Source organism: Schistocerca piceifrons, chromosome 9, assembly GCF_021461385.2.
Source record: "Schistocerca piceifrons isolate TAMUIC-IGC-003096 chromosome 9, iqSchPice1.1, whole genome shotgun sequence".
Lineage (NCBI taxonomy): Eukaryota > Metazoa > Arthropoda > Insecta > Orthoptera > Acrididae > Schistocerca > Schistocerca piceifrons.
The window spans coordinates 132953861-132976485 of record NC_060146.1 but is presented as its reverse complement, the minus strand read 5'-3'; the positions used below and the strand labels follow the sequence as shown (position 1 = coordinate 132976485).

General features: G+C 39.8%; 1 protein-coding gene across 2 annotated transcripts in view; it reads right to left on the bottom strand.

Moving 5' to 3' along the window:
* Positions 1–22625, bottom strand: part of LOC124716963 (nuclear RNA export factor 1-like) — a 155845-nt gene that overhangs the window by 73818 nt on the left and 59402 nt on the right. For both annotated transcript variants that reach the window (XM_047243562.1, XM_047243563.1), the window contains exon 9: positions 10587–10789. In XM_047243562.1, the coding sequence (XP_047099518.1) occupies positions 10587–10789 (203 nt within the window). The remainder of the gene's footprint in view (positions 1–10586; positions 10790–22625) is intronic.

The following is a 22625-nucleotide window of genomic DNA, read 5'->3' as shown; positions in this document are numbered from 1 at the left end:
AACAGATACAGACCCAGTACCAATCCTTGAGCGACTCCTTGGCAAATGTTCTTCCTGTCCAAGAAGTAACTGTTTGCATGCATTTGCTCTTACATTAACCCTTTGTTGCCTTTCTGTCAAATGTGATTTGCAAGTAGTTCTCAGATTATCCTAAAGGCTATGAGAAAAATGTTATACTTGGATTCAAAATTCCAATTGTATGGAATAGTGGTGATGACAGTGACTTCCAACACAAAGGTTCGAAGATGACTCAAATGCACTAAATAGTGCTTACAAGTGACGAGGTACATTTTCACTTAAATGGGTCAGTTAACCCTTTCACTTATGTGGGCAATTATACATGTCCTGCTACGCCATTCCCCAGGCGTTGTGGATGGACGTCTGAGTGCATCCTGAGCCACTGACCGCTTATTGCTGTGGTCGAGTTAGTTCCATATGTCAGTGAACAAAAAAGTTTTAAGTATTTATGGTAGAACATGTAAGTCTCACTGCATGCAATCATTTGCAAAAAAATCTTGTTTCGATTTCTTGAATCGATTATGAGATACGATGATTGTTATGACGCCATGATTTGCTATCTGCAAGATGTGAGTGAGTGTGTGGCATGTGACTGTCCTTCAGACATAAAACCCAATAACTCAAGAACGAAATGAGATATGATTCTGCTATAAATTTTAAATAATATTTCATATGTTACCCACGTTTCATTCACAACAATGTATGAGCTAAAATCAACCATACACAAGGAATCAGCATGGGTTTCGAAAAAGACGATTGTGTGAAACCCAGCTCGCGCTATTCGTCCACGAGACTCAGAGGGCCATAGACACGGGTTCCCAGGTAGATGTTGTGTTTCTTGACTTCATCAAGGCATTCAATACAGTTCCCCACAGTTGTTTAATGAACAAAGTAAGAGCATATGGACTATCAGACCAATTGTGTGATTGGATTGAAGAGTTCCTGGATAACAGAACACAGCATGTCAATGGAGAGAAGTCTTCCGAAGTAAGAGTGATTTCAGGTGTGCCGCAGGGGAGTGTCGTGGGACCGTTGCTATTCACAATATATATAAATGACCTTGTGGATAACATCAGAAGTTCACTGGGGCTTTTTGCGGATGATGCTGTAGTATATCGAGAGGTTGTAACAATGGAAAATTGTACTGAAATGCAGGAGGATCTGCAACAAATTGACACATGGTGCAGGGAATGGCAACTGAATCTCAATGTAGACAAGTGTAATGTGCTGCGAATACACAGAAAGAAAGATCCTTTATCATTTAGCTACAATATAGCTGGTCAGCAACTGGAAGCAGTTAATTCCATAAATTATCTGGGAGTAGGCATTACGAGTGATTTAAAATGGAATGACCATATAAAATTAATCGTTGGTAAAGTGGATGCCAGACTGAGATTCATTGGAAGAATCCTAAGGAAATGCAGTCCGAAAACAAAGGAAGTAGGTTACAGTACACTTGTTCGCCCACTGTTTGAATACTGCTCACCAGTGGGGGATCTGTACCAGACAGGGTTGATAGAAGAGAGAGAGAGAAGATCCAACAGAGAGCAGGGCGCTTCGTTACAGTATCATTTAGTAATTGCGAAAGCATTATGGAGATGACAGATAAACTCCAGTGGAAGACTCTGCATAGAGATGCTCAGTAGCTCGGTACGGGGTTTTGTTGAAGTTTCGAGAACATACCTTCACCGAGGAGTCAAGCAGTATATTGCTCCCTCCTATGCATATCTTGCGAAGAGACCATGAGGATAAAATCAGAGTGATTTAGAGTCCACACAGAGGCATACCGAAAATCCTTCTTTCCACGAACAATACGAGGCTGGAATAGAAGGGAGAACCGATACAGGTACTCAAGGTACCCTGCGCCACACACCATCAGGTGGCTTACGGAGTATGGATGTAGATGTAGAAGTTTACACAATGTGTTCTTACCTCTGCAAACTCTTTAAAATTTTGTGCAATGTTTTACTTAATTTGATGCAGCACAGTAACTATGGCATGTAACAAAATGAAATTCTATCCTTTATCAAGTAAAGATATCAGATTCAATAAAGTGTAATCCACGTATATTTACACTAAACTTAAGACATTCACAATAATCTGGCACTTCTGCCAATCCTGCACCCTAATCCTTTGTAAAACTCTTGCTAAGTGGTGACACTTTATGTTATCATACTCTACTGCAGTCCTGTTCAGGATGTGGCTAGGTGAACAAGATTGCTCATACTCGCTTGCCACATGGCGAGTGAGCACTTGAAGTAAAACAGGACGGTCAGGCGTCATTACATAGTCCAGCAGAAGGACAAAGTTTATTGCCTCCAGAGGAATGACCAAAGTTAGACACTGTATAGACTAAGATATGAGTGTATATTCTCACAGCGCAAGATTAAAGTGGAGAGTAACTCTTTTTAAATCAATGAAACGTAGCACGATGGTTGGGTTAGGAACTTCAAAGTGAAGATCAGACAGTGGCGTCAATTTACAGCACGCCAATGCAGGATGCCTGTATTCTTATCATATGCTATGGTTTCTTAATGTGCTTCCAAACTCGGAAAACAATGAAAAATTTAATTTACAGCGATATTATAATACCTTCTGTGCAAAAAGTTACGACACTTGGAAGGTAAACAGCAAGAAGAAGAGGTGCAAAAATTAAAGGAAGTACTATTAAGCAATGTGGCTAAAGTATGTTTTTAATTTCTTTATTTTTTTTATTTTTTATTTTATTTTATTTATTCATTTACTTTTTTTTGGTGGGAGCACAGAAATAACCATTTGAATAATTTATATCAACATATTCACTATGAAAATATATGTTGATTTTCATGAGGAACACTTGACAAATGAACCTGCACATCGAGTAAGTTACCATAGTGTTTTTCAGACTGATAAAGCATTGCTCAGTTCTGCTGATTTTCAGTTTGCGTTCGTCATGTAGAAACTTGGCTACAGTTAGGACTTACAGACCTATAGTGTAACAGATGTGTGGTTTCATAACAAAATTAAGCTTGCAGAGTTTCATAAGTATTTTCTTCAACATAAATTTACAGGTCTGCATACTCATGTGAGCAACCTTGTCCCGCACTGAAGAGAGCGAAATCTACCTGCAGAGGTTCACAGACAGGCTTCAACTTAGAAGGTCGTCTCTGAATTTGCAGCACTAAGACAGTGGTATCAAACACTGACGGTTTAGCGAAAACCAAATAAGAAGAGGAGAGATCCTGTGTTTAACATTTAAATCAAACTGTAATGAAATATAAGTTCTGTCCTAAAATGGCATTCTTTGTGAGGCTGCTTCAGTTGTAAGAAATATCACATTACGTACTTAGCTGCCCTGTGTTCTCTGCTTCATCAAAATATGAGAAGAGGTGTTTCCATTTAATTGTCATTTCTCATTAACACAACAGTCTTACAGGATAAATTTACCACAAAACACGTAAATGAATTACTGTCAGGGGACACATCTCCATATAAAGTGACATTACGAAAAGAGGTGTTCTAATTTCATTGTCATTTCTCATTAATACAACTGTCTTAGAGAATAAATTTACCACAAAACACACAAATGAGCTACTGTCAGGGGACACATCTCCATATAAAGTGACATTATTGGCCACAGGACTCACTCAAAAGCGTCACGTTCTGAACCCAATCCTCCCCAGCCTTCCCCTTACGCCTCAGCCCACACTGCATCTCTCCTCAACGTATATCGTCACGGACCAGCCCGATGCTCACCACAGTGGCGTGAGTGTGAGTCGGCTCACACAAACAGATTGGTGAATGGGCCAACTCTATTGCACTCTAGAGCGACATTTCCAAACTTAGCTTAATTTTACTACAGTGGATAGAATTACTAATTCCAGAAACTACAAAAGTATTTTCATTACTATCAAAACATTAATACTAAATGTCAATTAATGGTGCATCAAATCATAACAGAGAGATACAGAAACAGAGTGGAGGTTGTAAGGGGTCCGTAGGCCTTTACTATAAATTTGCACTCGGCACAGGTCGATAGGGCGAACAATCGATTGTGTCGTGTTGCGAGAGCGAGTGTGTAGTTGAACCAGTGCCATGTTGCGGGTAGAGGTGTGTGGAGGCCAGTTGTTGTAATGCAAGGCTTTAACGACACAGGGAGTCACCATCGCCGTGGTTTGACCCCTTTGTACTAGAATAATACCAGGAAAGTGAAGAAGTATTATTACGAGAGTGATCAGTGATATTTCTAGTGCCGATATTTTGGTTTCGCGTCTACTGCGCCGGCATCACCTTGGATTGCAGTGTTGGATTGCAGTGTTGGAAGCAGTGATGGATTAGCGTGTGACGATAATGGAAAATGAAGAAGCCTGTGCTGAGATTAGCCGTAATTCGATATGTATGACGAAGGCAGTGGCTGTCTCCTCCTCTTTGTGTTTTTGAGACGAATATAGGTTCGTAATTAGTGAAACTGTGTTGGTGTTTTTCTTGTTACCAGACATTTCATTATTACAGCATTTGAGAAGGACGAACTGGAAAGTAACAACTTCCATAGTAGTCAATTCAGATTGCCAGCCCCATTAGGTACACGGTCACATTAATAATAATTATTGCGCCGCTATTCGATCAGATCAGGTCGGCATAAATAAACGGAGGTGTTACACCTTGGCGACCGTGAAAGGACAAGTGCAATCTTCGGACGAATTGTAAAGAACAATAGGTAATTTTATCTTGCTTAACGCGAGAAAATATTTTTTTTTCAATTTCGGATCAAGACAGAGCATAAACTTTAAAATCGCGACAAGAAACAGTGCATTTTAAACAATACGAAGTAACAGCATCTTATGATTGTGAATAAACTGTTTTTTTCTTGCCATATTAGATAAGAGTAATAGTGTCGATAAACTGTGTTATAATGTGCAAACGCGTAAATCTGCACGAAAAACTGTGAAAAGTGAACACCAAAGAAAGACACGTGTGAACATTACCACGACAAAACGAGCCAAGAATTCGTCACAAAAGCTTTAAAGAAGTGTTTAGTAGTAATGTTATGATCGATATTACTTTTTGAATAATGAAAATCGAGCAACTTCATGTGGACCCATAAACTGTTATGCAGGCGACAATTTATGTGGCGACGCAATTGTTGAGTGACGTCACGCAGACCCGTGCAGCAGCTGCGCCAAAGAGCTTCGATCCGCGAGGTGATTTCCCACGTCATCCCAACTACCTGTGCAAGGAGTAGGTCAGGCGCAGACGCACTACACTGACAGATCTTCAGCGTGACTTCGAGACACCGAGCGCCAACCCGGCATCTAGCGGCCGAACTACAAACCACGCCCACCTGCAGTGCCACGGAGGGGCCGACTGAGAACTACGACGACTCGCCACAGATCTTCAGCGTGACTTCACACGGCTCCGGCGGCAGTACAGCGCCACGCCCACTTCAAACATCAAAACATCGCGACTCGTGGTGACGTCAGTTGGTGAGTGAAGACAACTGGTTAGCATAACATTAAATTGCAGTATACTGTGTTCACGATAAATAAACAGTTTTAAACTGTGTTTCACCTTAGGAGAAGTGCCCAATTACAGTAATTTTCAAAAAGTTTGCGAAACATACTCTGAAATAGAGCATACTTATTGATGCTTGCTGCGCTGTCTAAATGGTGATTATACAGATATGCTCATTGTTTTTGGAGATTTTACATTTATAGATTTAATGAATGGTATGATTTATCTTATTTAAAACATTTTACATAAACTGTGTATGTGAAAATTGATATTTGAAATTATTAGGTTTTGAGAGTCGTTATGTTCAGTATTCATATTTATTGTATCAATTTTGGAATTAACTGAAGATACTGCAGTTACTGTTTGATTAGTTTCGCGGTAATTTGGAGTGTTTTGGGTTACTAGGGGCTATTTTATATTACTTGCCTGTGCATTAAAAATAAACCAAACATGTCTACTGAAGATAAGCAGGTTTGTGAGGCAGTAGTTGAAAGGAAAGGGATAGGACAGGAAGACAGAGATGATTCAGGAATCAGTGATTATGGATTGTCATTAGAAAGCCCATTAGCACATTCAACTAGTTACCCCGAGACACCGGGACAAACGACGAGAAATAAGTCAGTTTCAGAGGGTGCAGATATGTGGTCGATGTTGGCAGACTTGATAAAGGAAACCAAGGAATCATTAAAGGAAGATTTACAAGAAACTAGAAAAAGGTTTGAAATATTCCGAAAATCATTTAAGGAAGATTTACAAGAAACCAAAGAAAGCTTAGAAAAGTCATTTAAGGAAACTATAGCACAAGAGATCAAAACATCGCAAATGAAGATAGAATATAAACTGAAGAAGGAAATGCAGGAGTTACAAGAACGATTGAAGATGGACATCGACGAGAGAGAGAGTAAGCTACAGAAGAGTATAGACCAAGTCCAGGGAGACGTGGAGAAGATGGAAGGAAAGTTAACAAGAAAGATAGGAGACGATATTGAAGAAACTAAAGCCGGATTGGGAGAAAGGATCACCGAAGTGGAAACAAATTGCAATCATCGAATCGCCGAGGTGACGCAGATGCAGAAACAATGCAATGATGCGGTTAAGGGGATAGGAGATAGGCAAAACCAACTGGCTGTCAATCTGAGAAATGCTATAGCCGTGCAACGAGAAGAGGATAACAAGAGGGTTGCAATGGAGGTCAGGAAATTACAACAGGGAGTGCAACAATTGGAGAGCAAGACAGAAGAAATTGATAAACGAATTAGCAATGCCACTTTAACCGTTGGGGAAGGTAGAGTCGTTAACTTGATGAGAAGTGATAATCGGTACGTCCAAAATAATACAGGGCAGAAGTTTAAACCGAAATGAGGGTTGCACCCAATGATATTTATGAAATGGTTAAAAGGAGTTTTCCCAGCACATTTCAAAGACACAGACAAGATTCAATTTGCAATAGATAGGGTGGAACGTGAGGCCTTCACTTGGGGAGTCAGGAAGAAGGAAGGGACTACTAATTATGATCAGTTTGAAGGGGAATTCTTGAAGAAATACTGGTCCAAAAGTCATCAATGTACAGCAATTGAGAACCTACTACACCGCAAGTCACTTAATACACGGAGAGGAACGTTGAGAGAGTTTGCCGAACATTTGTGGGAATTGAACGAGACCTTGGAACAACCCCTGAATGATGACATAATGATATCAGCGATAAAAAGAAGAATGAGCCGGAGAATGCAAGAAACCGTATCCAGGAGCCTAATTAAAGATAGGGAGGCCTTGATGGAGATACTGGAACAGTTGGAATCTGTTCGATCACAGGAACACAATCAAGCTAATGATCAAAACCGAGAGGGAAGTAGTGACCAAAGGAATCATTTCAATAATTCGTCTGATTATAGAGGAAGAGGTGGTGGCCATAGGTATAGGAACCATGGTGGTGAACAGCAATGGAGAAATGATTGGAGAAGGAGTGAAGAACCAAGAGATCATGAGAGAGGAAGGGATAGGCGAATGAATGACACAGTGCATATAGAAGAGGCGGAGAGACCGGAAAACTGAATGACACTCCAGATGAGGTCCGGTCAGGAGTGAGAGCGACAAGGACCAGAATAAACCTATTAAGACATGTTTAGAACATTTAGTTGTTAAACGGACATTTGAAAAAGGGGAATGTTTATTTGCATTGTATTTTCTGATGTATTATAACTAGAACTTCATATTTCATATCGACAATTACCTGAGAATGGGTGTAAAACCTGTAACAACTAATTTGTAATATAATAACTCATATGTCATGTGTTCACGTAATAATTTTTGATTGTATGTTGTGTGTTACATTCAATATGGACTATAGAGGATTATTGCTGCTTGATAAAAAAATTGTGATTTGGGACAATGTCATGTTTGTGAGCTGTAATAACCTTTTGTAGAATATTATTGTGGAGGCAGCCCACTACCGGAGTCAAGGGATTATTTGGTGAATTGTAATTTCATTAATTATGTACACTATGCGTTTTGTTCAGAGGTAATGAAATCTAAATTTCCTTGCCGATTCTTTTACGCCAGAGGCTTCAAAGAAGTTTTCGAGGGCGGGGATGTAAGGGGTCCGTAGGCCCTTACTATAAATTTGCACTTGGCACAGGTCGATAGGGCGAACAATCGATTGTGTCGTGTTGCGAGAGCGAGTGTGTAGTTGAACCAGTGCCATGTTGCGGGTAGAGGTGTGTGGAGGCCAGTTGTTGTAATGCAAGGCTTTAACGACAAACAGAGTCACCATCGCCGTGGTTTGACTCCTTTGTACTAGAATAATACCGGGAAAGTGAAGAAGTATTATTACGAGAGTGATCAGTGATATTTCTAGTGCCGATATTTTGGTTTCGCGTCTACCGCGCCGGCATCACCTTGGATTGCAGTGATGGATTAGCGTGTGACGATAATGGAAAATGAAGAAGCCTGTGCTGAGATTAGCCGTAATTCGATATGTATGACGAAGGCAGTGGCTGTCTCCTCCTCTTTGTGTTTTTGAGACGAATATAGGTTCGTAATTAGTGAAACTGCGTTGGTGTTTTTCTTGTTACCAGACATTTCATTATTACAGCATTTGAGAAGGACGAACTGGAAAGTAACAACTTCCGTAGCAATCAATTCCGATTGCCAGCCCCATTAGGTACACGGCCACATTAATAATTATTGGGCTGCTATTCGATCAGATCAGGTCGGGATAAATAAACGGAGGTGTTACAAGGTTCAGCCACTCTTTTGATTCCTATTTCATTAATGGAGTGCAACATGAATATCGTGTAGTTATTACTACAACTCCCTTAGGCTCACCTAGTTGCAAACCTCCCAGAAGCCACAAACACGACACATTTGTTACACGCAGTAAACCAGCATTTCAAGTAACAGCCTTAAGACCAGCTAAACAGCCTTAAGACCAGCTACTACCAGTTTGAAAAACATCACTGGACATTACACTGAGGTGACAAAAGTCATGAGACATCTCCTAATATCATGTCAGGCCTCGTTTGTCCGGTGTAGTGCAGCAACTCGATGTGGCATGGGCTCGACAAGCCGTTGGAAGTCTCCTGCAGAAATAATGAGCCATACTGCCTCTATAGGCATCCACAATTGTGAAACTGTTGTTGGTGCAGGATTTTTTGCACAAACTGACATCTCAACTATGTCTAATATATATTCAAACAATGGAAAATCCAGAATGAAATGTAACAATGTCTCACAAATGTTCAGTAGGATTCATGCTGGGTGATCTGGGTGGCCAAATCATTCACTCAAATCGTCCACAATCTTCTTCAAATGAAACGTGAACAACTGTGGCCCGGTGATATTGTTCACTGTCAGTCTCAAAGTTCCATCGTTGTTTGGGAATGTGAAGCCCAGGAATGACTGAATGATTGAATCAGTTAGACCAGAGGACCCAGTCCATTCAATGTAAACACAGGCCCCCACTATTATGGAGCCACATCAGCTCATACAGTGCCTTGTCGACAAATTGAGTCCACTGCTTCACTCGATCTGCGTCTCACTTGAACCCTACCGTCAACACTTATCGACCAAAATTAGGACTTACCTGACTGGGCCACGGTTTTCTAGTCACCTAAGGTCCAACCAATATGGTCACAAACCCAGGAGAGGCACTGCAGGTGATGTCATGCTGTCAGCAAAGACACGCATGTCAATCGTCTGCTGCCATAGCTCACTAATGCCAAATTTTGCCGCACTGTACTAATGGACACGCTCTTCATGCGTCTTACATTGATTTCATGCAGTGTCGCTTGCCTGTTGGCGTTGAAAACTCTATGGAAATGCCACTGCTCTCGGCTGTCAGCCACTGGGTTGTTCGTGGTGAGAGGTATTGCCTGAGATTTGGTAATCTTGGCACTCTTTGGAAACTGCGGATCTTGCAATGTTGAATTCCCTAGCTATTTCCCACACATCTAGCTCCAACTACGATTCTGCGTTCAAAGTCTGTAAATTCCTGTCATGTGGCCGTAATCACGTAGGGAACCTTTTCACACGAAATGCCTGAGTACAAATGACAGCTTCTCCAATGCAGTACCTCGTGTATGAGATACTAATGCCATCTGTATATGTGCATATTGCTATCCCATGACTTTCATCACCTGAGCATAAAAGTTACTTGGTTGTCATTTTTTAAATAGATGTGAAAAATATTTTAAATTTTGTACTGCCATACTGACATATATATTTTAATGCACAAATATCATTCAGGTTACCTAGAAATCCAAATCCTTAGCTGGAAGCCCCAGTCACAGCTTCTGTTTAGTCTCTAAGGATGGAATGTTAAACCTTATTCTCCCTCTACCCCAGTCTGACTGCCACGCTGGTAAAATGTCACTCTGTGTATGTGTTTTAGTTCTGAAGGACGTTAGCATGATGTTTCCAATCTTGTACATGTGGCTGCCAATGGCACAATGTCACAGCTAAATGGTGTGTGTTTACTGTCACAGCTAAATGGTGTGTGTTTACTCTTTCCATTACTTTGTATTCCAACCATGATATTTCAATACCACATTAAAAACTACTAAAATTCTGTACACACTTGCCTTGTTGTCAGTCACATCAATTACTTTTATTGACTTCCATTTGCTATTTTTAACAAAGAGACCGGCGAGATGCTTCAGCGACAACAGCTCGTTTCCTGCCAGACTGAGGCTGACGAGGTTCGGGGCCATTTCCTGTGCCATTTTCAGCAACTGCTGCTGTAAATGAGAGGTATCTGATGGGTCGTACATCACTTGCTGAAATTCTAAAACAAGTAGAGAAACAACAATTAATGCAAAAAAAGGTATGTAAAGAAGTTTATGCCACAAAATATGTGGAAACTCCATTATTGTACAAAAACAATAAAAGAAATAAATTGCAAACACCTTTTTTAATAATCTTTTAAATTGTCAATAATATTAAATGGGCTTAGCACTTTTAATTCACCTTCAGTCGTAATGCATACATTTAATGGCAAACCCATATGATGCCGAATCATCAGGACGTGTAAAGGCAATATCTTTTATCCGTTAGTGAACTTTACAATGCAGTTAACACAAAGGAAGGGCTACAGCAGTGATCACAATTCTATTGTAGCATCAGAGAGTAAAAAAAAGAGGTAGGATAGTAGAACATTATACACTGAGGTGACAAAAGTCACAGGTCAGCGATACACATATATACAGATGGCGATAGTATCATGTACACGACATATAAAAGGGCAATGCTTTGCCGGAACTGTAATTTGTGCTCAGGTGATTCACATGAAAGAAAGGATGGAAGATTGCGTTTAATGCTGACATTGAGGTCATCAGAGATGGAGCATTAGCTTGGACTGTGTCAAGGATCGGGCAGGAAATCGGCCGTGTCCTTCCAGAGAACCATCCCGGCATTTTCATGGAGTGATTCAGGGAAATCACAGAAAACCTAAATCTGGATTGCTGGATACAGATTTAAACCATTGTCCATCCCAATGCAAGTCCAGTGTGTTTCATGCAATAAGGTTCCTGAAGTGATTATGGCCACACAATGGAAATTAACAGACTTTGGACCAAGAATGAGTAGTTGGAGCTAGACGCATGGAACATTCCATTTCAGAAAACATTAGGGAATTCAATATTCCAAGATGAACAGTGTCAAAAGTGTGCTGAGAATACCATATTCCAGGCATTCCTCTCACCACAGAAACCGCAGTGGCCGACGGCCTTCACTTAACAACTGAGAGCAGCAGTGCTTCGTAGAGTTGTCAGTTCTCACAGAAAAGTAACACTGTGTGAAATAAGCACAGAAATCAAAGTGGGATGTACAACAAATGCATCCGTTAGGACAATGCAGTGAAATTTGGCGTTCATGGGTATGGCAGCAGACGATCGACATAAGTGGCTTTGCTAACAGCACAGCATCGCCTGCAGTGCCTCACCTGGGCTCATGACCACAGCGATTGGACCCTAGACGACTGGAAAACTGTGGCCTGGTCAGATGAGCCCCACTGCAGCTGGTAAGAGCTGATGGTAAGGTTTGAGTGTGGCACAAACCCCATGAAGCCATGGACCCAAGTTCAACAAGGCACTGTGCTAGCTGGTGGTGGCATCATAATAGTATAGGCTGTGTTTACATGAAATGGACTGGGTCCTCTGGTCCAATGGAACCGACTATAGACTGGAAATGATTATTTCCCACTACTTGGAGCCCATTTGCAACTATTCATGGACTTCATGTTCCCAAGGCAATAAGGCTGAATATTTCTGCAGGGGACTTTCAACAACTTGTTGACTCCACACCATGCTGAGTTGTTGAACTGCACTGGGGAAGAGGTGGTGTGACATGATATTAGAAGATATCACATGAATTTTGTCAGCTCAGTGTATCTACTTAGCAGTTGTTAAACACTATTTGCAATGTTTTAAAGCAAGAATAGTTACAGAACAAATGCACGGTTGTAAAGAATGCATGGCTAGTAAAAATCTAGACATCATATACAGGAAAACTGAAGAGACCTTTGAAAAAAAGAGCAGCATATGTACAAATATTAGGAGCTCGGGTGGCAAGCTAGAATTAAGCAAAGAAGGGTATACTGAAAGGTGAACTGAATACTGCAGCAAGCTGTGGCACATGCAAAGTGGAGTAACAGTCAGCTTGGCTAGCTGGCATGCTGTGGGTCACCGATTCATATCTGCACACTCAAATATATTTATCATTTAGTATTTCTAGAAGTTTCTCAATTTGTTTTGGTATACATATTTTGGATTATTTGATGTTTTTATACACAGCTGCACTCTCCTTCTACAAGTTCTGCTCTGTCTATATATCGGCGTCCATAATAAACGTGCTTTCAGTGCTATGTGTTATACTTCACTGATGACCCTGCTTTTGATCCCAGTTACAACATGATATTGTCTGGTGGAGATGTCAGGTACTCCAAAACATCTGTATCACTGTGGCTCAAATGAGGTATCATGAATGTAATCTTCCACTTGATTGATGAAGTCTTCCTTTCATAAGGTGTGCGACTATCCAGACTTGGCTTGTAGTAAGTCCACGGAAATGTCTTAATAACTAAAAAGATGTTTCCATGAAATCACTACATGCCATAAACATCATCTGCACAGGCAGGAATCAGAATACAAACAGTACATCGTTCTTGAGGTCCATATATTCAGAGACCCATGGACTGCAAAACAGCAGTAAGTCAGCTGCACATCAGGCATCCATCAGTGCTTTCCAGAGATACTGGTCAGGACACTATGAACTGCTGAAAGGATTCGACTGAGCAATCAAATACAACACGCAGGATGACATGTTTTGTTTGCTAAATGGATACTTTTGCTCAGTTGGGAAAGCCAGGCAGAGATTCGAAAACAACGAAGAAGAGCTCAATAGGTCGGACGAATTCCAGGCTGAATGACTTCAAAAATTTGGTGACAATCACAAGCAATTCATAATAGAAACAGTCAAAGATCCAAGATACATTTTTCATTTGATTTATGATGTGTTTCTGGTTACCTGAACCCATTTTCAAATGATCCAGACAGATGAAATAGTATTTTCCAAAACAGCATACAAAACCATGTCAAGATTATACATACACGAGGTCTCTCAGAAAAGTATCCAACCTTTTTTTAATTTTATTTTGCAAATACCTGACAGTCTGAATCTAGCACACTTGCATGAGCCAACCCTCAACACTTGCATGATGACAGTGCAGAGTTTAAGCCTGAGGTTGTATGCTGTGGCTTGTAAACATTTTAATACGCTCACATGAATTTTTCTCAAGTGAATTTTCTGCATACAAGGTATTTTCTAATATTATTTGTTACATTCTTCGTCTGATACACATTCAGATAACACTGAAGGTTGCAGTTCTTTCACATTAGTAAATTGGGAGACGACTATATCTTCAAATGAAAATATTGTTCTCACTGACCACAACAACGCAAATGAAAACGAAAGAGTCAATGTTTAAACTGAACTGGTAAGAATGATAATGTACTAAAATAATGCACTAACTTAACTATGACAGCACAACATTGCGTAAAAAAAAAAAGTTCTCGATGTGAAATACTGATTTTATAAAAGATTAGAATGCCCCCAATCACAAATGTAAAATCAAAGTACAGCGCAGCTTGTGGAACCTGAAATAAGAATGGAGACACTGAAAGTAGATAAAGAAATTATAGAACTGTATCTAAAAGAAATGAAATGACAGGCTTCGAAACTGACAGTTTGTAAATTCATCTCAATTGTCTGTTTTTTTGTAAATATATTGTGAATAAGTTTGGAATCATTGCTTTGTGGCTCCTGTTAGCTTCAATTTATGGTGGTACTGAAATTGCTTCATAGACATCTACATCCATACTCCGCAATCCACCATACGGTGCGTGGCGGAGGATACCTCGTACCACAACTAGCATCTTCTCTCCCTGTTCCGCTCCCAAACAGAACGAGGGAAAAATGACTGCCTATATGCCTCTGTACGAGCCCTAATCTCTCTTATCTTATCTTTGTGGTCTTTCTGTGAAATATAAGATGGCGGCAGTAAAATTGTACTGCAGTCAGCCTCAAATGCTGGTTTTCTAAATTTTCTCAGTAGTGATTCACGAAAAGCGAGCAGTACTCAAGAATAGGTCGTATTTTATAAGCAATCTCCTTTACAGATGAACCACATATTCCCAAAATTCTACCAATGAACCAAAGATGACTATCCACCTTCCCCACAACTGCCATTACATGCTTGTCCCACTTCATATCGCTCTGCAATGTTACGCCCAAATATGTAATCAACGTGACTGTGTCAAGCGCTACACTACTAATGGAGTATTCAAACATTACGGGATTCTTTTTCCTATTCATCTGCAATAATTTACATTTATCTATATTTAGAGTTAGCTGCCATTTTTTACACCAATCACAAATCCTGTCCAAGTCATTTTGTATCCTCCTACAGTCACTCAAAGACGACACCTTCCCGTACACTACAGCAGCATCAGCAAACAGCCGCACATTGCTATCCACCCTATCCAAAAGATCATTTATGTAGATAGGAAACAACAGCAGACCCACCACACTTCCCTGGGGCACTCCAGATGATACCCTCACCTCCGATGAACACTCACCATCGAGGACAACGTACTGGGTTCTATTACTTAAGAAGTCTTCGAGCCACTCACATACTTGGGAACCACTCCCATATGCTCGTACCTTAATTTAGGTGTCTGCAGTGGGGCACCAAGTCAAACGCTTTCCAGAAGTCAAGGAATATGGCATCCATCTGATACCCTTCATCCAAGGTTCGCAAGAGATCAGATTTTCATCCTGAAGTCATAAGCAGTGCTTTGCATACATTTTAATACACTCGCATTAATGTTTTGAGCTGAATTTGTTGTGTGAAATGTAGTTTGTAATATTATTTGTGACGTTCTTTTTCTGATACAGTGTTATACAACCAGGAAAAAGAGAAATAAAAGTAAAAGAATATCTGGCTTTCAAACTGATAATTTGTAAATTTATTTTGATTTTCTTAACTTTTTACAAAAATACATGGTTCATAAATGCTGCCCTCACTGCGCTGTGACCCCTCCTAGCTTAATTTTCTGTAGGTACTGAAATCTCTTTGTACACTTTTCTCCCAACAAATACACTGTCATCTCAGGCTCCTCATCTGAAGCACTGACAGTTAAATTGTGCAACAAAAATGTTGCAACGATAATAACTGCCACATGATTTACTCATAGTCTAAGCCCTAAAAGTAAACAGGGAAATCTTATTTTGCCACTCCAAACATTCTTTCAACTGCTGATCTGGTTTTCTTGTGGGCTCGATTACAAGTTGGCTCAGCTGCAATTTCTCCACAGAGTACCGGCATCAACAGATACCTACAATACTGACAGTAACTGTCTCCTAGAAGTACGCTTTCTGGATTTTCTCCTGTTTCCAACTCAGCACATGTACACACACTTTTCTAAAAATATTGCTGGTGAAGGCAGATCCTGGCCATCTAGCAACAATATTGAAACATCGCATCACAGTATCTGAGGCCACTAGCACATTTAACGAAAACCACCCGTATCGATCCCAAAATATCTCTGCACTTCCACCACCAGGAGACTCGATGGGGATAAAAGCACCAGAAAAATACGCCTTTTCATAAAAATCATGCTGTGTTTTTCTCATATTATTTTCATTAGTTCACATTTTGATGAATTCTTTCTTCACTGAGGCAATGTGGACCAATACCTTGTGCACACCTCTGCAAGCAGTTGCTACAGCTATACTAAACATATAACAAACCACCATCTGAAAGCTTACGGTAGCATGAAGTCTAAATGCATAGCAGCATGCACATTGGACTCAGTGGCTGGTTTCTTTTGGTTGATTTCAGCAAACACTCTCTCACCCTCAGTTCTAACTGCTGCACAATATTTTTGTCCAAGAGAAACCTCAGCTTACACAATTTCTCATTTAACTCCAAGAATAGGTCTGCTCTTTCACGGAATATGTGGGGAGCTTGTTGGATCTCATCTTAGTCACATTCAGTAGACTCGTCAGAATACTCAGGTATCTGTAAAGTAAATGAAAGTAAACAATGTAATTCGCATCACTTAAGGTTCCTGTACCTAGAATGCTGCCCATTACACTCGCCCAGAGTGCTCAAAAAATGGAAATTATGGTATGGTTTCAAAATGTAGTGTTGTTATAATTTCCTTTATGATCTGTAGAAAAAATAGTATTTAAGAGAGAGAGAGAGAGAGAGAGAGAGAGAGAGAGAGAGAGAGAGAGAGAGAGAGAGAATTGAGTTGGGTTTGAACTCAGATCTTCTGCATTAGATGCTAAAACGGAACCACTGAGCCACCGATTCATTTTCAGAAACACTCCTTGATAAATATTATGTTACCAAATGAGCTACTGATGCTTGCCTATGTCATATTCATAAATGTGTGTGCAGTTCTCATATCAGTTTAAGCACGTGTTTGGTAGTTAAGAATTTAAAACAAATTGTTGGTTACTGCTACTCAAAATGGGAGAGCACATTTGTAAGAGATGTTGGCTCCTCTGAAAATCCACATACTTACCTGTTCACTGCAAATATTTTGAATATTCCTTCCTTACTATGACACTTAGGTGTCTATAAAACGCCATTCAACTAATGACACACATTACAAGTCATCTCCTAAGAATTGTTATGAGCTCAATTAATATCTGCACTCATTACAACATAACCAATAATTTTCTAAACCTAACCTTAAAGAATGAAAAAATATATATATTTTAATCATCAGCAGTGTGGAAGTGGCACATTTACATACACTGAAGACCCAAAGAAACTGGTACACCGACATCATATCGTGTAGGACCTTGCGAGCATGCAGAAGTGCCGCAACACAACGTGGCATGGACTCGACTAATGTCTGAAGTAGTGCTGGAGGGAATTGACACCATGAATCCTGCAGGGCTGTCCATAAATCTGTAAGAGTATAATGGGGATGAAGATCTCTTCTGAACAGCATGTTGCGAGGCATCCCAGATATGCTCAATGATGTTCATGTCCGGGGAGTTTGGCAGTCAGCAGAAGTGTTTAAACTCAGAAGAGTGTTCCTGAAGCCACTCCGTAGCAATTCTGGACATGTGGGATGTCGCACTGCCCTGCTGGAATTGCCCAAGTCCATTAGAATGAACAATGGACACAAATGGATGCATGTGATCAGACACGATGCTTACGTACGTGTTATCTGTTAAGAGTCATTTCTAGACATATCAAGGGTCCCAATCACTCCAACTGCACATGCCCCACACAATTACAGAGCCTCCACCAGTGTGAACAGTCCTCTGCTGACATGCAGGGTCCATGGATTCATGAGGTTGTCTCCATACCCATACACGTCCATCTGCTTGATACAATTTGAAATGAGACTCATCTGACCAGGCAACATGTTTCCAGTCATCAACAATCCAATGTTAGTGTTGACGGGTCCAGGCGAGGCGTAAAGCTTTGTGTCACGCAGTCATCCAGTGTACACAAGTGGGCCTTCGGCTCCAAAAGCCCATATCAATAATGTTTTGTTGAACTGTTCACATGGTGATGCTTGTTAATGGCCCAGCATTGAAATCTGTAGCAATTTGCGGGAGGATTGCACTTCTGTCACATTGAGCAATTCTCTTCAGTCATCGTCAGCCCCGTTCTTGCAGGATTTTTTTCTGGCCACAGCAATGTCGGAGATTTGATATTTTACCGGATTCCTGATATTCAACATACACTTGTGAAATGGTCGTACGGAAAAATCTCCACTTCATCACTACCTCAGAGATGCTGTGTCCCATCGCTCGCGCGCAAACTATAACACCGCATTCAAACTCACAACAAATATTGATAACCTGCCAGTGTAGCAGCAGTAATTGATCTAACAACAGTACCAGACACTTGTTGTGTTATGTAGGCACTGCCGACCACAGCGCCTTATTCTGCCTGTTTGCATATCTCTGTATTTGAATACGCATACCCATGCCAGTTTCTTTGGCCCTTCAATGAATTTACTTACTATACTCTGTGTTAATAGCTAATTCTTATTCATTTCAATTGCTGTTTTCTAAAAACAAAGCACTGTTTTGTAATGTAAGTATATTGTAAATTGGCGTTTACAGTTGAACCCGACTTTAAACTGTGAATTTTTACCAGTCAAATATGATCCCACATCACGGCGGTATAGTTCTGGATAACGTTTACACAACACAGATTTCTGGGTTGAGCTTGACTTGAGGTTATTTTCTGTCTTAATTTAAAGTTAAATGCTTTATACAATCAGGTCCAAGAGTACAAAGTTATGCCATTTGAAATGCGTAACACTACGTCAAGTGTTGAGCGTATGATGGACAACCTGCTTCAACACAGTAACACTTTGAGGTCTGGTTGATACTGCTTATTTTCACAGTTTTTCTAAATTTTGTGTAGTAGGTCGTACTGCACAGAACTTAGATCAGTTTTAATCTTTTTTTTTAACGGATCTTTTTCCTGTGAAATGCTGCAAAGAATACATTTATATTAAAGACAATTTTTTTATATTTAAATGAAATGTGTTTTTTTCACTTTTTGTCTTAATTTCCCTAATGGAGAAAATATAAGAATCTGTTGGAATTAAAATTAAAACTGTTTGAAAATATGGTTTCCTCTACTGGAAATTACTTAGTTACATTTGCTTTATTGTGAAAAAAATTTGAAGCATTCTGGAAAACAAAGTCCTACATCACATTCTTCACAACAGCACCTGGTATCTCTCCTTGACACTTTGCCAGATATTGCCTTGCTTCTTTCTGTACTATCTTACATCTCCTCTGAAATTATTCTGACTTTTCTGAAGCTGGTGTCAACTTAGGAAAATATCTGAGTCTATTTACAGGTAATGCCAAATTTCCGGGGGTACTCTCGGGGACACATCCCCTTTAACTTTTTGAAAAGAATCTACATTTTATTTATATTAAAAGGCAGAAAAATCACACATCAATGGCACTATTACCAAACGTAGGTAATGACACCAGATTTCATCTACATCTCGGGCATTTGTAAATGGTATGTTCATATCCCTTTTGAAACATGACTAGAACAATGACCTGCATTATATTGAAATTGCATGACATGGAATATTAAAAGCAACAAAAATAATAGTCTCATGTGGTCAGAGTTTAAAATACATTTTGAGAAGACTTGGTTTCACTGTTAACAGTGATGTCCCAATGTTGTTTATTCAAGTCTGTATCCAGTATTGAAGAGATTAAAATAAAGTGTGGAATTCTACTAGAGTTTTGCAATCAAAATGAATAGTAATATTATTCATTATTTCTCATCTCCCAGTGAATAAAAGGATGAAGTTGTTGAGGGTGGTGATGAAGATGGCAGAGATGCTGAAAGAAAGCAAAGAGTGGAAATGAAACTGTGTGTGATGAAAATGTGCCATTCACGTGTGGGCCTACTTTGGTAAACAGCGTTGACCGTGCATGATACAATTTTCTACAACAATAATGTGTAAACATTAGATATTGGCAGAGGGTCACTCAGAGTACCATTTAACATTTCTTCCAGAAAATCAGCACTGTTACAGGTGAACTGTTTTCAATGAAAGTTGACTCAACCAGCCCACCTTGTTCACCAAAGCCTCTGCCAAATCCGGAAATGAACTCAATAAGATGTTTATTAATAGGTCTCGAATTTTATATGAAACATACAAATTTACAAACATAACAATGACAAGGTGGAAAAAAAACTTTCTTCCGCAACTTTCTTTGTGTACTCTCAAAATAGTAGCAGCCGATTAGCTGGCTTGCTGTGGTCCACACTATTCTTGTTTTTACTATAATCCAAAATATAATTAAGTTTCACCATCTTTAAAATTTCTAGCTTCATTCTGACATTGATTTTAGATACTGTATTTTGTATTCTGTTGTCAAAGTAAGTACATGCTTAGTGTCTTTCCATTTCACAAACAGAAAATGATCTCATCTAAGAAACAAAAGTTCAATTTTTTCAGTCTCTGGGGTACAAGATCTTTAGCTAGTCCATTTCTATTTTTCATTACTGTACCCACTGCCTTAGTTTTATTCTTCCATGATGGTTGAGCAAATCAGGTTTAGCGTAAAAACCATCCATGTATAGAACATGAACTCTAGGACAGAAACTTTCACGCAGTCTGTTTACTGCATACAAAATGCTGTTATTAGCATTTGCTTGACTACCAGAACAGAAAAGAAAAGAAAAAATGACGATACCAGAATATATATCTCACATATCAAAATTTATCCACTTTCACATAACATAAAAAGAGATTATGCCACAGTTGTTAAAAACTAGGAGAGATAGAGTAAGGAATGATTATGTAAGGAGAGACCTGCAGGTGACATTGACTACAGAGAGGAGAGGATGAGTGCTTTGAGATTGAAGTGGTTCGGTCATGTGAAGCCCGACTCGAACTCCATGCCAGTATTTGGAGATGGAGGTACCAGGAAGAAGACCAATTGGGCGGCCTAGAAAGAGATGGACAGACCAGATTAAGGAAGATCTCACGAGGAGAGGAGTAACATGGGATATAGTGGAGAGGGAAAAGCTATACCAGGAGAGAAACCAGTGGAGGCGTATCATTCATCAAGTTCCTACCCGGCTTGCTGGAAGGAAATCCTGATGATGATGAATAATTGTTTTCATATTGGGGTGTGTCTCTGATTTTACCATCTTCAGCACTTCTTCATCAAAAACATAGGTGAAATAAATCAAACACAGAAGAGTTCTGGCCAATCTGAATTTAAATTCCACACAATTCTTCAGAAACTGGAAGCTGTGTAGCAGGTGTGTCATCATCTGTCCACTGCCCAGCTGAAAGAGGTAGACTGATCAGTCGAGACAGAGGGATCTCTGGTTTAACATCAATACTGGCAGCTTCATATTGAGGGCTTGCTGGCACTTCATCATTAGACATGCCATCTACTTCTATAGAATAAATTATAAAAATTAGCTTCGCGGTGTACAATAGACGATACGTATACTTACAAAAAAAGGCGGCGAAATAAATAGCTTATCATAACTGCTTTCGAAGCTATTGGGTCGGTGCATAAGTTCATAGTGTTTTTCCGTAAGTCTAATAAACACAATAGATACACATAACAGAGACTTTAGTCATCAACAATATATTCTCCTTCACTATTTACAACAGTCTGGAAATGCTGGGGTAACTTTATGATTTCGCAACTGTAGAAATCATGTAGTTTTGAGGCAAAGAACTTGTCGAGCCATGTTCACAGCATGTTCTCATACAGAGAGGGATTTCCTTGAAGGTTGTTTGACACGGTGCAGAAAAGATGAAAATCTGAGGGTGTAAGATCAGGTGAATAAGGTGGGTGTGGAATGACTTCCTAAACCTACTCTTATATAGTGTTGTTGGTGGTTTTTTTTTTTTTTCCTTTCTTTTTTCTTCCAGTCTAGCAGAATGTGGGTGGGTGCTATTGTGGAGTAGCATCACTTCAAGCAGTCTTCCTGGTTGTCATTCTTGGACTGCATCTGTCGAATGTTTCAGTTGTTGGCAATAAATTCGGCAGTGATGGTTACACCTCAGAGAAGCAATTCATAGTATACCACACTGTTGCTATTCCATCAGATGCATAACATTATCTTCTGCACAACTTAAATCATAACTAACACTTGGTTCAAGAATCATGAAAGAAAGTTGTATACATGGAAGAATCCTGGAGATACTAGAAGGTATCAGATAGATTATATAATGGTAAGACAGAGATTTAGGAATCAGGTTCTAAATTGTAAGACATTTCCAGGGGCACATGTGGACTCTGACCACAATCTGTTGGTTATGAACTGTAGATTAAAACTGAAGAAACTGCAAAAAGGTGGGAATTTAAGGAGATGGGACCTGGATAAACTGACTAAACCAGAGGTTGTACAGAGTTTCAGGGAGAGCATAAGGGAACAATTAACAGGAATGGGAGAAAGAAATACAGTAGAAGAAGAATGGGTAGCTTTGAGGGATGAAGTAGTGAAGGCAGCAGAAGATCAAGTAGGTAAAAAGACAAGGGCTAGTAGAAATCCTTGGGTAACAGAAGAAATACTGAAT